Below are 15,688 nucleotides of genomic sequence, written 5' to 3'. Positions count from 1 at the left end.
ATGCAATCATCTTTCTCTGTTAATTATACAGCATTTAATATAAAGAATTGGTTAAACAGGCAAAAAGAGAACACTGAACCATCACGGAAGTAGTAATAATAGGAAGCAGCTCCCACACCTTGGGCTAGGGGAGCAAAGAAGGTTTGGAGTTACCAGCATTTGGAAGCCTGGAGGAAGGGTCCTAAAAAGCTTGGACCACACCCTTGAAGAGGAGGCACTGTCTGGTGTTGGTGCTGATCCCTCAGGAGCACAGAGGAGAGATCCCCTATAAAGCTGAGACAGAGAGCCTGAAGAGAGGATTCTGAACAGTCGATGCTGGTTCCTCTGAGGGCATGAATGATGTTGGTTTTGAAAATGTAGGGGAAAAAACTAGAAACCAGAGTCACCTTCTGCTGCTGCCAAAGTGGAGATCTCTTCACTGGTGTTAAGCCACTTGATTGCGGTGTGGTCTTCGTATAGTTTTCTTCTTATTTCTTGTTCTTGGTATTCATTGAGTTTCTGGAACTGTGGGATTATAGTTTTTATTAAATTTGGTACCATTTCAGCCATTATTACTTCATTTTTTTCTGTTCCTTCCTTGGGAAACGCCAATGTCCTATGTATTAGGCCATTTGAAGTTTTCCCAAGCTCACTGATGCTCTGTTAATTTTTTACCCAATCTTTTTTTCTCTCTATTTCATTTTGGGTAGTTTCCATTGCTGTCTTCAAGTTCACTACTTTTTCTTCTGCGATTTCTAATCTGCTTTTAATCTCTACCATGATATTTTTCATCTCAGACCTTAGAGTTTACATCTCTGGAAGTTTGACTTTTTTAACATCTTCCATGTTTCTATTTAACTTGCTCAGTATTTCTTCAACTTTATCAGTCATATGGAATACAGTTAAAATATCTATATTAATGTTTGTTTATTAATTCTTTCATCTTCATAACTTCTAGGTTAGTTTCATTGATTTTGTTTTTTCAGTATGGGTTTTATTTTGTTGCTTCTTTGTATGTCTGGTAATTTTTAATTGGATAGAAGACATTGTGAATTTTACCTTGTTAGGTGCTGGACACTTTTGTATTCCTATGTCATTGTGCTTTGTTTTGGGGTGCTGTTAAGTTACTTGGAAAGAATTTGATCCTTTCGGATCTTGCCTTTAAGCTTTGCAGGTGGAACCAGCATAGCACTTACATTAGAGCTAATTTTGTCCCTCTGTTGAGGCAAACCCCTTCTGAATATCCAACCTGTTGTTCCATGGATTATGTTTTCCATTCTGCCAGGTGGTAATAAGAACTATTCCTGGCCCTATGTGAGCTCTGAGAATTGTTCCTCTAATCCTTTCCGGTGGTTCTTTCCTCAGCCTTGTCCAGTTTTCTCATACACATGCACTGATCCATACTCACCATAAGACTCCGTGGGGACCCTATGCAGATCTCCCAAGCTTGCTCTTCGTGCAGCTCTCTCCTCTCTATTACTCTCTGCTGTGAACTTTAGCTCCCTTGCCCTTACCACACTCTAAGCTTTGTGTCCTCAACTCAAGGAGTCTTGATATCATCCCAAAGATCCCTGAATCTCTGTTAATATTTTAAAAATCTTTTCCCCCATTCTTCAGATTGGAAAATTTATGTTAATATGTCTTCAGTTTCACCAGCCCTTTTCTCCCCCTCCTGTGATCTGTTTTCTACTATGCTGTTAAGTCAACCCAGAGAATTTTTCTTTTCATTTACTGTATTTTCTAAGTTCTAGAATTTACATTTAGTTCTTTTACATAGCTTCTATTTCTCTGTTGAGACTTTCTGTTCACTCATTAAAATAAGATTTCCCTTTGGTTCTTTGAACAACTTTCTTTTATTTCTATAGTACATAAAGGCTAAATCCAACATTTGGGCCATCTCAGGCTTAGCTTCTATTGATTGCTTTTTTTCTCTCCCACTAGCGGTCCTATTTTCCTCTTTCTTTGCATATGTATTAATTTTTTATTATATGCTTGACTTTGTGGATGATACGTTTTAGATACTTTAGAATATGTTATCTTCCTTTGAAGACATTCATCCTTGTTCTAGCAAGCAATTCTATACTGGCTGATCACTTTGAATTTGTATAGCTTTGGTTTTATTCTTTGTTAGGATGGATCATGGCAAGCTTAATGTACTTTACAGGGTCTTCTTACTTGATAGGACTCTGCCTACGAACTCTCTCTCCTCTGAAAATCTTGTCAGAGCTTGCTTTTAGGCTTTGTCTGTACCTGTCAAGAGTAGCTTTTACTGTGAAGTCCTTACTTCTAAGGCATACCCCTTTTTTGGACAAATTACCAGGATTTTTGTGTCTCAGCTGGGTGCCCAAGGTATTAGAAGGTGTTAAACAGGTCTCTTCACTTTTGCTGCACTGGACTTCTAATGTCCCCCTGCACAGCTACCTCTGGTAGCTGTGTTTCACTCTCAACCTTGTAGCAGTCACTCTGTGGTAAGCATTGGGTGATGTTGCCTTATGTAAACTGAGTGGATTCACTTATGGATTTCTGTGGCCATTCTGCACAAATTCCTCCACTCTGGTGGCTTTCTTTAGAAATTCCAGCCATTTCCAGTGCCCTGAACTCTGATCTTTGCCTCCTTAGCTCAGCTGGACTAACTTGCTCTGTTTGGCTCCTGGCTCACTGCACTGCCATTGGAGAATTGTCCCCAAGTAAAGAGCCAGTGGGTTTCCTTATCCCAAAGATTGCAGTCTTGTACTGCTTATCAAACATGACCACTGAATTTTATCTCTTTCCCTTCCCCCACTTAAGAGGCACTCCAGTCACTTAAAAGTCTTCCTTTCATACTTTTTCCTAAGAAAATTTATAGAAAGATTTGAGATTCACTTGTTTTCTCCAATTAAATTGAAGAGGCTGCATTGGGGGTTGGATGGACATCTCACTAGGACTGAATCTTCTCACTCTCTTCGCAGTGCTTACATAAGGAGGCTGGAACAATACTAAAAGTCGTACAAACTCAATAAAGAGGTTTATATAAAGACTGCTTGTTTATGAGTAGAAGACAATGTTCGTTCAATAAACATTTCAAGTGTCTACTTTAAGAATTGTATATTCAAAGAGAATCCTAGATGTATCCTCTGCCATCCAGGAACGTCCAATGTAAAGAACGGTTTGCAGCTTGCCTCATTTATCCCTAGAGCTAGTCTTATTGATCTCCTGGGGCAAAATTATACCCCAAAACCCGCGGTGCTGCTTTCCCAGAGGCTTTGATTTTATACCGTGACATTTAGTTTTTCCCAAAGGGCATCCCTTTAACTTAGTCTAGTTAGAGATCTGTGTAAAGTTGTGTAAAGGGCCCCTAGCAATGAATTGAGAGGTGAAGGTAGTTACCATTCTACCACCCTTCCTTAGATCTTCTTTTCCTTCTTTAGAACAAAACATAAAACAACAAAACAACCACCACTCAAAAAGCTGTGGTTTCCATAGGCGACTCCCGGAGAAGGGTTCTATGTCCAGTGGCTACTCCTACACCTCCTCTCAGCCTTCTTTCCTGGCTTCTTTGCTCTTTTCTGTCCTTGGAATTGAGGGCTGGAAAGAAGCTGCAGAAGCCAGTGCTCTGAGCTTAGTTTTATGGGAAGTCCTCATTCTTTTTTTGGTGGAGGGAGGACACCAGGAAAAAATATCTTCTGATACCCAAAGATTCAGGTTTATCTCATCATGTTTGTGAAAGAAAGGTTATAAAATGAAAAACTAGTAAAATTATGTTAATATAAAAGAAATTACTAAGAACTACACTGTTAGACTCTAACCTGAATTGGGGTAAGAAACTGCTCAGGTGCTCTGAGGGAACTGAGGTCCTGAATCTGGATTTCTATATCAATTGGAAGATTTTAATAGCCGAGATGTTTCCTGAAGAGCCTTAGGCACATTGCCTTTGGTTGGGACTGGAACGAGGTGGGCAATGAACCAGTGCTCCTGCCAGGCCCAGATGGTCCTGGTCCAGGCTGGTCCCATGGACTCTTTCCTTCCTGACTGTAGTCCCAGGCACTTGGCCCAATTCCTGCTTCTTTTCTCGGCTGACCCACCTGGGGCAGCCCTGAAGCAGTCAGTCCTGTTCCTCAAGCCTGCCTATGCAGTGGAACATAATTTCTCCATCTCGGTCATTCCTGTTATCCCCCAAAAAGGGGAACAGTCTCTTTCAGATAATGGAAACACACAACATACACACACATCAGTGAGAAATCGATATCCATAGGTCTTCCACAGCATGTCCTGTTTGATGGTTTCTTACTTTGAACTGGTTTCATATGGTAAGGCCTGCTGCATGGGACCCTCTATTCTTAAGGAAAGGGGAATAGGACCTGAACTCACATGTGCTGAGAACTTTCACAGATATCCCCACTTTATAGAAGAGGAAATTGAAACTCAGATATAAGTTAAGGAGCTTGTGCACAGTCACACGGTAAGTGGAACAACTAAATTTGGACTCATCTCTAGGACTTGTCTATATCCTGCACTTCTTTTCTCTCAGATGTCATTGGTTATTGTATGACAAAATTTTAAGCAGAAACATTTTTTTAACATGAAACTTTATATAGTATACCACTGTATAAAATCGGTAAAATCAGAGTTTGTGTCCTTGAAGCCACAGAGAGGAGATCCCTGGTGTAGGTCCCATAGATTCCCTCCTCCACAAAGGCCCTTGCAGGTGGACATGAAGGTAGATTCAGAGCTGATCGTTCCATGGCAAGAATTAGAGCAGGAAATGTAGTCTCGGTCTCAACAGTCATTGATGTCTTTGGGGAATTCAGATGGCTAACCACACCTTTCAAAGCACCACTTCACTTAAATAGAAGAATCGCCTTTGGACGTTCTCTCATGGTTCCACATTTATGCTTTGGAATAGAAATTATACAAGATGCTAATAAATCAGGGCAAAAATTAGCTGTTCCTGGTCCCAGTCTTCCCTGTGACAGCCAGGGTAGAACCAGGGATGGATACACATTTGTTGCGAGTTAATCTGTTTGTGTGGCATGTCTAGTCAATAAAGCAATGACAGGGTCTTTTCCAGCTCCTAGGAGGTGTGCGGTAAAAGGATCAATTTGGCTCACACTAGTGAGGGAATGAAAGCAGCAGAGCTGTTGGACCACCGGCTAAGCCAATTGCCATGATCTGTTGTCTGGCTTACAAAATACAGCCCTTTGCAAGATGAGAAGGTCCAGAGTATCAATAACTTGTAGCAACCCAAGATCCTGCAGCCAGCAAGTGGAGACACGTTTTATATTAGGAAAACGGCACAGGAAAGTTAGTTTATTGCCCGATCTCTAAAACCAATCTTATTGTAGAGTGGAATTTAGACATTTGGGTAATTCATTTCATTCATCTTGCAGCAATAGCAAAAAAACGAGAAGATGACTGTTGTTATTTTATGCCTTGGTGACAGCGCAGTGGGTTTACAAAATGCAAATGAAAACAGCTATCTGGAGTTGCTTGGATAATTCCCACTGCTTTTAGCATTTGTCCAACTGAGCGTCCCAGACCCCTGTCAGACGTGTGTGCAGACGAGGCCTCTCTGACTCAGTTGCTGACTCCAAGCACTTAGCATAGAGGGTTGTTCCTGCTACTCTGGCGAGCAGGCCTCTTGGAAGGCATGCTCCATGTCAGTGCGCCCACGGGGGATGGAGGAGTCAATGGCACACTCACTCTGGAGGCGTTTTGGTGCTGGAATGAGTAGGAGGGTTTGGTGGTCTGAACCTGCTGCAAGAGACTCAGAGAATCATACAGCTGACTGAGCCGGGCCCTCGGCTAGGGCTTTACACATCAGTTCTGAGTTTTACAGCTCCACAAGGAAGATATTGCTTTGTGCTTTGGGGACACTTAGGCTCAGAGGTAGTCGGTGACTTCTCCAGGTGACTTCTCCCCACTGTAAGTGTCAGAGCACCGGCTGTCTGGACTTTTTCATCTGTGTCCCTCTGCATCCCCGACCCACCTAGGCAGCGCGCCGAGGGCTCTACGTTTAATCCTCAGCGTGACCCTGTGGGGGAAGCTCTTCTTGTTCCCATTTATGAACAAGGAAACCAGTTCACAGAGGGCTGAGGGGTGTGCACCAGGGGCGCCTGCTCGCTCCAAGCCTCTGTTCTTAACTCTACCCCTGTGTGCTTACGTATTACCATTTGTACAAATTGGCTTCTTTGCTTTAGAAGAAATAGCCAGCTTTTCAGACTTAGTTTTAGCGCAACAGATTTGTACACATTGCCTGCACAATTGCAGACATTTTCCCGATGTGAATCAGGCCCTGGCACTGTTTTGCTGGGGAGCCCTCCAGTGCGAGTGATGCAGCTGGACACAAAGCACACACACTGCGGATGCACTTGGTAGTAGAGAATCAGAGTGGAAAGCCAGGCCCGGGCACTCCAGGATTCCAATCTAGGGGCTCAGCTCCTGCTTAGGCACCACAAGCCTGTGACACAAGAGTCCACATTGGGTCACAGGCTGCACCTCCTTTATATTCTGAGGCCTGTGACTTGGCAGGGGCGATGCATTTCAGGTGTCACCCTGGGGAAACTGAGCCAGCCCAGCTCAGGTAGCAGCTTCAGAAGCTCTTATCAAATTTATTCAAGAGTTCCAAGATGGCCCTTGGAGATGTGGGAGCTTTGCTTGTACCCCGGAGCCATGTAATCGACTGTTATTCCAGGTATTGCTTTCAGCGCCTTACACACGTGACCTTCTTTATCTTCTTGAAGCCCTTTGAGAAGGCCACCATCACTGTGTTATTTCACAGATGAGACAACTGAGTCACAGTGAGGTGCAGAGTCTTAGCTCAAGTCTCTCTCCATCCACACTCTCTTGTTCTAAGCTGCTCCAATCTGCTGTACCGCTGGGCCCTATGGCGACTGCTTCCCAAGGTCACTGGTTAAGGGAAGATGTCATCTAGTTTGGGTTTTAAACCCTTCAAAGACCATTCTGTTTTGTTTTGTAAAGGCAGTAGTGGTCACAGTTAACCTTGCCTAGTTGAAACAGCCCATTGGACTTTTTGGTGTTCTTTGAACTGAAGAAAACTATTTTGTGTTAGCTGGCTTTGAACTCCTGGCCACTGCCCTGGAACTCACCATGGCATACAAAGCAACGGCCTGGCTTGCTCAGCATTGTGCCACGTTCCAAGCCTCATGGCCTCCTGTACATTTGGGCTTTGATTGATGTGAAACCACTGTGGGGCCTATTGTTCATAGGAACCCCGGACTCTGATTCAGAGCCAGTAGCCTCACATAAGGCTAAAAATGGCTGAGTAATGGTCTTGTAATGGCGTTTGGAAAGGGACAACCAAAAAAGAGGAGGAGAGATCTAACTTGGAGGAAATCTTCTTCTGGAGAAGAATGCATATATTTCCATAGAGAAGTTTATTTATTACAAGAACCATCCTTGTTCTGTGGGCTTTCCCTTAGCCCTCGTTTGCATCGTGGGTTAACCTTGCTCTGCTCTGTTTCATCTTTAACCTGTCTTCTGGGAATTTTATTGGGCAGTCACACACCACTGCCCTGAAAAACTCCCACTGTACTGAGACCAAAGGTGGTTGTAAAAGGTTATCCTTGTGCAGCCATGTTAGTTGAGGGAAGATTGACTGCTGTAGCTGACAATACAAAATCTCTGTGTCAACACACTAGAAATTTATTCCCTTATCACATCATGGGCCAATGCAGGAAGGTAATCCTCCCCCTGGTGGTGATTCAGGGACCCAGGCTCCTTCCATCTTTTTGGCACCACCATCTCTATCTGGAGATAGAGAGAGAGAGACAGAGAAGGTTGCTTCTGGGTGATTTTCAGGGGCCAGGGGCCAGGGAGTGGAGTCTACTACTTCCAGCTACCTTCCTTTGGACAGAACCAGCTGCAAGTGGCCGGGAGATGTAACCCAGATAATGCTCTGTTACATCTGCAGTAACAGTAAATCCACTGGATTCTGCTGAGGAACCCATGAGCTGTAGATGTCTGTGAGGCCTGGAATTAAATTGTCCCTTTGGAGTCAGCCAGGAAGGAAAGCTTCAGAAGGCAGGGTTGGAGGTTTGGTCACCATATGGGTCCCGGTGACTGATGCTGTGGGTGTTTTATTAATGTTTGCTGGATGCAGGAATGAGTACACATCATTAATATTCTTTAATGTGGCTCCATAATCTCTAATACTTTAATGTGGCAGTATTGTCATTTCTGACCCTTCCAGAAAAAAATCACCTGCCCTTCTCTTGGGCCTACCTTGGATGCTTTATGTGTTTCTATCACGGCATCTGTAATACTTTCTTGCCCTTGGTTTCACCTCTGGCTTCTCCTACTAGGATGTAAACTTGAAGCAGGGACCTTGGCTCATCCATCTTCATAGCCCCACCCCTTCCACAGTGCCTGGCATGTGATGTTGAATAAGTAATTTTCTTAGGGTGTTAGAAATTTATTATTTCTCAAGTCGAAAGGTTTGAAACCAGGCATCTCTTCAGAGCAGCTCTGGGCAGTAGCGTGCATGCAATGCCGGCCCTTTTACCAAGATAGGGAAGTAGATTGGGCTTCAAGCCTATATCCATGAGAGGTATAGACTCTTACTTTCTTAATGTTAGTAAAGTACTTAGATGTGTAAACAAAAGAAGGAAATGCTTTCTGAGAAGTGAAGGGATGGGCTGCCTTGTGAGGTGGCAATTCTGCATCCTGGAGGTGTTGAGTAGAAAAGAGTTCACCATCTGCCAGGGGTATGGTTAAGGAGAGTCCTGTTTTGAGTAGGAGAGAAGGCTAGCTTGGTGATTCTCATCAGCGAAGAGAGAGAATGTCAGGATCTGTGATGGCTGATGAGTAACAAAAACAATAATAACCTGCTGTTTCTGTTCAATGAGCCATTGGGAAAAAAGCATAAGACCATTTTCTTGACTGGTAGATATTTCAGGAAATGTATTGACAAAGCTTTGGCATATAGAAGTGGAAAATGTTGAAAAAGACTTGACTAATGTTTTCTTGGTTCTTCCAACAACAACAACTAAACTGTGATTCCATAACTTTTAAAAAAATCAGCATATGGCACCATTTGTGCTTATAATAATTAGCATACTGCAAGTGGTGAAGAAATCTTTCATTGGTAGATGGAGTCATCATTCGTTCAGCATGATTAGATAAGCAAACATTTTGTTGAATGAATGATTGAATGAATGAATGACTCTTCCCTTCCTGCAGACTTAACAGCCCCACTTTTCCCAGGTCTTGTTACTATGGGCTGTTGTGACCTGCCTTGGACAACCTTCAATTTGTTAATGTCCCTCTTCAAATACAACTCCCAGAGCACCACATTATACTCCGATACTATACACTCTTTGGTCAAGTGACCCATCAGGACCAGGCCTTGTGATAAGCATCAGCTGAAACTGAGAACAAAAATCCTGCTGTTCTGGAAGGCCAGGTGTCAGAGACGTCATGGCTTAAGTTTCCTTTCCATGCATCCAAATGGGGCTGTTAAAAACTGGGGGTAGAAGTCTGCGGTTTTTGCATGTGTTATGTTTTTGTTGCTTTATAACTCCTTTGGCCAAAGTGGATGTTATATTCAGTCCTGGGCATGGCCTCTGGACTCTGAGCTTGTGCCAAGGACCAGGCTAGAGATCTGTGAGCTAGGAAACGAGCCAGATAATTTGAAGCACATTACATCAGACGTTTCCCGAGGTGGAAAGGAAGACCTCCTTGCTAGAAAGCAGGAAGGATTTTGGCTCTTAGAAATTGAATTCAGTAATTTTAACTCCTTGGCTAAGGGCCAGTCCTCTAGCAAGCAGCTCTCATATGGTCCGCAAAAAATTTGGATGCAAAGCCTCTGGCCCCTGCTTTGCATGTTGACACCATAGCCTTCTTTGAGAGATGGATCACCTTTTGTGGGGCAGAGACAGCTTAAGAAAAGGAGAGATATTATAAAATCTGAAAAAGGTTTTATAAGACATTAAATGGATTTTCTAAGAGGTTAAAAAAATCTTACTGACTTTACTAATTTTAAATTTGGGGGGCAAAGTTGACTTTGTAGTGGAGAATTGTAAACCCTGAATTAGAATGCTGTCCCAAAAAAAGTTGTCATCCTCCACTTTCTTTCCTTTTCAAGTTAAATAAAATCATATAATGTGTACTAGTAGATATATTGGTATTAACTCTTAAATTTATAAATTATACCCTAATGGTAGTTTCTGAATTAACTTCAGAAATTGACTTTTGCAGCCAAGGAATTTGCTCTCAGTAACACTCAAAGTTAAATAGTTTGTAATTCCAAAGTCTTCCGTTCTTTCTATGCACTATGCAGGCTGTTGGGAACTGCATGTGCTAATGCCTCTGTGTTCAGTACATTGCACTACTCAGATGATTAAAAAAAAAAACCCTAATTAATCATACAGAGGCCCTGGCACGTTCCCCTCTGAATGCTTAAAGTTGAGTCATGGGGTGGAAATTAAACTGGTTAGAGCAGCTTTGGGATACGTGAAAGAAAAAGATACAAAGCACTTTTGAGTGAATTATTGTACCTGATACTCCTTATTCCTGCAAAATATAGAGCTGTTCGTAGGTCATTCTACACTGTATTAACTGAGACTCAAGAGATAAGCTCTAGTCATCTGTTGAGACTAAAACCCAGGTCTTCTGACAGATTGATGCTTTTCCCACCATAAGCTCTACAAACTGAGGGGCACCAGTGCACCAGTGAGCAGAGTGACAGCTGTAGAGACCCCTGAAGGAATGATCTGGTAAAGTGCTTTAGTGTGACCTTTCTGTGGTCTGAACTGTGAGTCTCCAGTCTAAACTCTGAATACTTCATCTTCTCTTTTGGGAAAATTGATCTGGTATCACTTGATCCCTACCTTGAAGGGGTGCTCAAGAAAAACATGAAATATGTATGAAGTGCTTTAAGTTTCAGGGAAGTAATGTTCCAGCCTGCGAAAGCTGGAAATGCATTCCAGCACACCACGCATCTTATCGGCTCATCCACAGTTGCACATTTCACTCCTGACCTGTCCAAGTGTGAAAATCTAAGAATTCACATACACATTTGCCACCTTTCTTTAGCCATGTGTGTTCCTGAGAATGGCGTGATATGTTATTAACACATCCAAGAAGGGAAATAAAGGGGTGGCAGTGAGAGGACGGAGGAGGCAGCAGGGAGGCGAGAACAGGAGGAAGGGAGGTGAGTCCAAAGTGACAATCCCTGGGGAGCCCAAGCTGTTAACCTGCAGGGTATGGACATCCTCTGCCATTCCCCCTGCAAGGTGAACCTGGGCCTCGCTGGCCAGGTCTTGCAAAGAACTGTGCCAGGGTCTGCTGTGGCCAGCCCTTCTCAGTGGCAAGAGACGGTAGGGTGCAGAGCTGTTACCTGGCATCCTTCACCATCACAAGGTCACTGATAAAATATTAAAGCGATCCTATGTACCCGGCTTCATGAAGACGATCAGCAGTGGAGGCAAGCCAGGGCAAGGAGCAATGATCAGACACACAGGAGGAGCAGAGGCCCTGGAAGCTCACATAGAAAGGGCCACGACAGCCACAATGCCACAGTGAAGCAGCCAGCTTGTGTTTACTCTCAACGCAAAATGTTTTCCTTTGTATATCCATACCATCACCTCTTATTTCTCAGGAAGTGACACAAAGTAACAGGCTTCACGATGCCATCAATGTCCGTTTGACAGTATTCATATCACAATACACAATCATGTACTGTAATTATACAAAATCCAAAGAATAAAATGTTACTAGTTACACTGGTTAAAATGAAACTGACAACCAAAAAGAAAAGAAAACAAAACAAATCTCTGTCGGAATCCATAGAGACGCTTGACAATATTACAAAAAAAAGTAGCCAAATAATTGTCCTAGCATGCTGCAGTTCATTGCCATAATTTCGTAAATTCCCAGCTCTTTGGGGGAAAGAAAGTGCGTTTTCATAGCCTATAGTTCTCAAAGAAATAGCTTTTACGTGGAGGTGAGTCAACAGAAAAAGGAATGCAAAGTTAGGCACCAAGATTGCTCAGACAGCAATGGAGTCTAAAGAGTCAGACTTCAAACTTTTCCGAACCAGATCTGGTTTGTTGAAAAAGAACCTGGACAGTGGCATTAGTCCAAGAGGGCCAAGGAAGAAACACTTTACTGTTAATAAGGAAGAAAACCATCAAGAACTAGAACAATTAAGACAAATATTTTTTCTACTCCACTTTGAAGCTGAATTACAGCTTTTCATGTTTGGAAAAGAGATGCAGTTGATCTGTGGGTAGGACCCCTCTCTCTTCCCTCATCCACCCTCCCCGCTCCTGATCCAGCAGCTTAATGTTGGGTGTACAGATATCGCGGATTCAATTTCCTTAAAGTAAAATTCCCATTTCTTCATGTGTGGCCATGCCTCTTTTTAACAATGAGGTATAATTTGATACGAACAATGCCCGTTCCTTCCTGGGCTAGGGACTTGGTCAATCATGTGGGCAGAAAACAATTCAACTTTCTGATAAAATCACACACATAAAAAAAGTATTGCACTTAAAACAACAACAACAAAAACTCAGCCCAACCAGCAAAGGGCCAATGAAACTCTTCGGAAGTGCTGTGCTTCCTGCCCTTTGCTGAGCATCTGGACCTTTCTGGTGTTTGGTTGAATTGGGTCCGTTATTAGATGTCCAGAAGTGAAAGAGTCCAAAAGACACTGTAGGCTCTTTAAGGCTAAGTCTTCCCGGTGCTTCTATGAGATAAATTATCTCCTTGGCCACATACTACAAAGCAGGGGCTCCTTTTAGCAAAATGGCTAGCAAGGCCCCCCAAAAACTCTGGAAGCAAGGGAGGATGGGTACACATCATGTCCTGTCCTGTGAACAAGAGAGAGAGAGACACAGTAAGCAGCTTCGGGGAGCAAAGCCGCCCATCATCAGCTCTGTGGCTGAAGTACAGAGACTTCCTCTAACTCCCCCACTAGCCTTCATTGCACTCAGCTCCACAGCCCATGTGGACATGGGTCTATCTGTGCCTCCTTTCTGTGGATCTGAATGTCTTTCCCTCTACTGGCAAATTTGCCTCTCTCTGTGTTTCCTCATTCTTTATCCTTCCTGCCACCTTGTTCTTTTTAGCTATCTCTTGATGGCTGCACAGGTACAATGTTAATCCTATCCTGCTACCCACCAGTCCATATGCTACTTATCCTTCTATATTTCTCCCACAAGGCACCCCGTCCCTGTCCTCTCCTGTCTCTTCAGTCGTCCCCCCATTCCACATTCTGTTTACTGAGTTGAATTGGCAGATTACTTGCTACTTCAGCCACGATTACTTACACCTCCAAAATCTGATTTTCTAGTCCAAATTTGAGCACAAGGCGTTGAATATGTTACCAGTATTTTCACGAAGCTCTCAAGTAAGTGCTCACATAACGGATGAGGTCAAGGCATTTCTAGACTCTGCTATCCTGAGACTATTGTCAATATTGTTTTTCTTCTTTGTGGTCTCCACTCTAGTTCATGTTTTCTTTGTAACCTCTTGCATGACCACTGTAATCAATAAAGTATTTGCACAGAATATCTAGATAAATAGCATTGGATGGTAGTATCCTGGTATCTCAGGCACAGATACAATATCAGAGTAAATTAAAGTTCAGGGCAGAGGGATTGGAGGTCAAATCATCATGAGTTGCCAAAGCTTCTGCATGTCACACCCATCAACGAAGGTGCACTGAAGCTCTAAGATCTACTACGGTATTTCTCTCTCCCTACCTCCCTGTGACCACCTCTGTGGAGTCAGAGTCAAAACGTATGACTGCTGGTGCTGCCTTTTGTTGTATCCTATCATGTCCCCTTCCATTGTTCTAAGACAGAGCACTCATGATGGACTCTTCCCGACTTACTGCTCCGGATTCTGAGCTAGGACTTGCTAACGTTCTCATAGATGACATCACTGATGCAGAACTGCTGCTTCTTCTTCATCCACATCAGTTGCACACACTGATGGATAAAAATGTACTGCTCCTGGAAGAAAAGACAAAAACATGTTTCAGAGCAAGATAATTTTCTGCAAAAAAAAAAAACCTGAAAAGATATAATATTTTAATACTGTGGCAGAATTAAATACCATGATCTGATGTCAAAAGAAGCAATTTTCATTATTTATAAGGCATAATTTTATAGCTAGAAAATGCAAAAGAATCAACAGTAAAAATATTTTGATTAATAATAGAGCTTAGACAATCACTACTCAATGCTAAAGGCAATGAATATTCAATCAACAAATTATGAGGCTGTTTTGGAAAAGAAAATGCATCACCTCATAAAACACCAAAATAAATTCCAGGAATTTTAATAAATTAAGCCATAAAAATATAGAAGAAAGTATAAATTAATTCCTCTCTGATTCTTAATGTAATTCCTTAAAGAAGGACTTTCTAAATTTCAAAATGATGGAATTAAATTACAAATAAATATTTCAAGCTACTGTATGTAAAAAAAAAAAAAAAAGTAAAACGAATAAAGGGAAAACCAGAAAATGGGACGCAAAAATAGTTTCTGGAATCATGATGAAACATTAATATCTTTATTTTTGCTTAATATTCGTCCAAATCAGTAACCTCCATGCTTAAATTGATGAATAAAATACACCAACCACTAGATGAAATATTTCTTAAAGGCAGGGATTATGTCTTTTTATTCTTAATACCTAGCACTTAGTTTGTGCTTATTAAATTTTTTTTGAAGCAAACTGAGGAAATATTAAAACATATCAAAAAATGGCCCAGTAATCAAAAATGTAAATTAAAACAATTGTTTTTCATTCATGAAGTGAGAAAAGCTAAACAAAAAATGTACCATTCAATGATGACTTGAATTTGTTGAAGCAGTCATTTTTATCTATTGTTAGTGGAGGCATAATTAATAAAGTGCTAATAAATAGCATTGTGGACACAGATATCAGTAAAAAAAAAGTGGCAAATAATCCAATTTAATGTCCCATACAAAGGAGAATGGTTTAAGTAAGCAATGGCATATCTGTAATGAAACATTGAGTTTTAAAATGAGATTTATAGAGTTTTAGGCTATTTGAGATGATTCACATAGTAAACTGTGAAGTGAAAAATCATAATGTAAAATTAACATGGTTTATATAGCATACAAGCATAACTGTGTAAATTTATACCATCATGTGCCTCATAAGGACATTTTAGTCAATGATGGACCACATATATGACAGTGGTCACATAAGATCAGCACCACGTAGCTGAGGTGTGTAGCAGGCCATACCATCCAGGTTTGTGTAAGTACTACACTGGTGGAAGAAATTTTCCTCTACTATTTTAGGTTCTTCTGGCTTGTCTAAGAATTAAATTGACATGAGACAGATAAACAGGAGAAAAAGAAACAAAAGTTTAATAACATGTATACATGGGAGAAGCCCACCAAAATGGCTGAAGCCCTCACCTTAAATACCATCCTCAGCTAAAGACGAAAAAAGATGTTAGGGGTGTGGGAGTCAGGGACTTCAAAGGGAAGGAAGACAATTCACAGGTAGGCGCAAAGGAGCAAACATTTGGAAAACAAGTGTTTGTTTGGTTACACAGAAACAGAAGAACACAGAGGCTCCCCCCGCACCCCCAGTGCACCACCATCCCCCCACCGTCTACCACCTAGTTCATGTTATGCTAAGGTGATAGCTTGCTTCCTGAGACAGGATTTTTAAAATTTGAATTCTTTTAGGCAGTTCAGGGAGAAGAAACAAGAAAAACATT

At 41.9% G+C, this 15,688-nt stretch overlaps 1 protein-coding gene and 1 long non-coding RNA gene across 3 annotated transcripts in view; both read right to left on the bottom strand.

The window, feature by feature from the left end:
- Positions 1–19: 19 nt before the first annotated feature.
- On the bottom strand, positions 20–1,696 carry LOC138924662 (uncharacterized). The gene is made up of 2 exons (XR_011439707.1): positions 1,388–1,696; positions 20–504 (listed from the first exon to the last, which is right to left on the bottom strand). It is a non-coding gene; the product is annotated as an uncharacterized lncRNA (long non-coding RNA).
- Positions 1,697–11,488: 9,792 nt separating this feature from the next.
- The window catches only part of PTPRO (protein tyrosine phosphatase receptor type O), a 224,642-nt gene continuing 220,442 nt past the window's right edge, over positions 11,489–15,688 (bottom strand). For both annotated transcript variants that reach the window (XM_023643174.2, XM_023643175.2), the window contains 2 exons: positions 13,817–13,937; positions 11,489–12,791 (listed from right to left, as the gene is read on the bottom strand). In XM_023643174.2, coding sequence (XP_023498942.1) covers positions 13,833–13,937 — 105 coding nt within the window. In that variant the 3' untranslated portion in view covers positions 11,489–12,791; positions 13,817–13,832. The remainder of the gene's footprint in view (positions 12,792–13,816; positions 13,938–15,688) is intronic.

Source organism: Equus caballus, chromosome 6 (genome assembly GCF_041296265.1).
Source record: "Equus caballus isolate H_3958 breed thoroughbred chromosome 6, TB-T2T, whole genome shotgun sequence".
NCBI lineage: Eukaryota > Metazoa > Chordata > Mammalia > Perissodactyla > Equidae > Equus > Equus caballus.
Note: the sequence above shows the minus strand (reverse complement) of the source record. Positions and strands in the feature narration are given on the sequence as shown.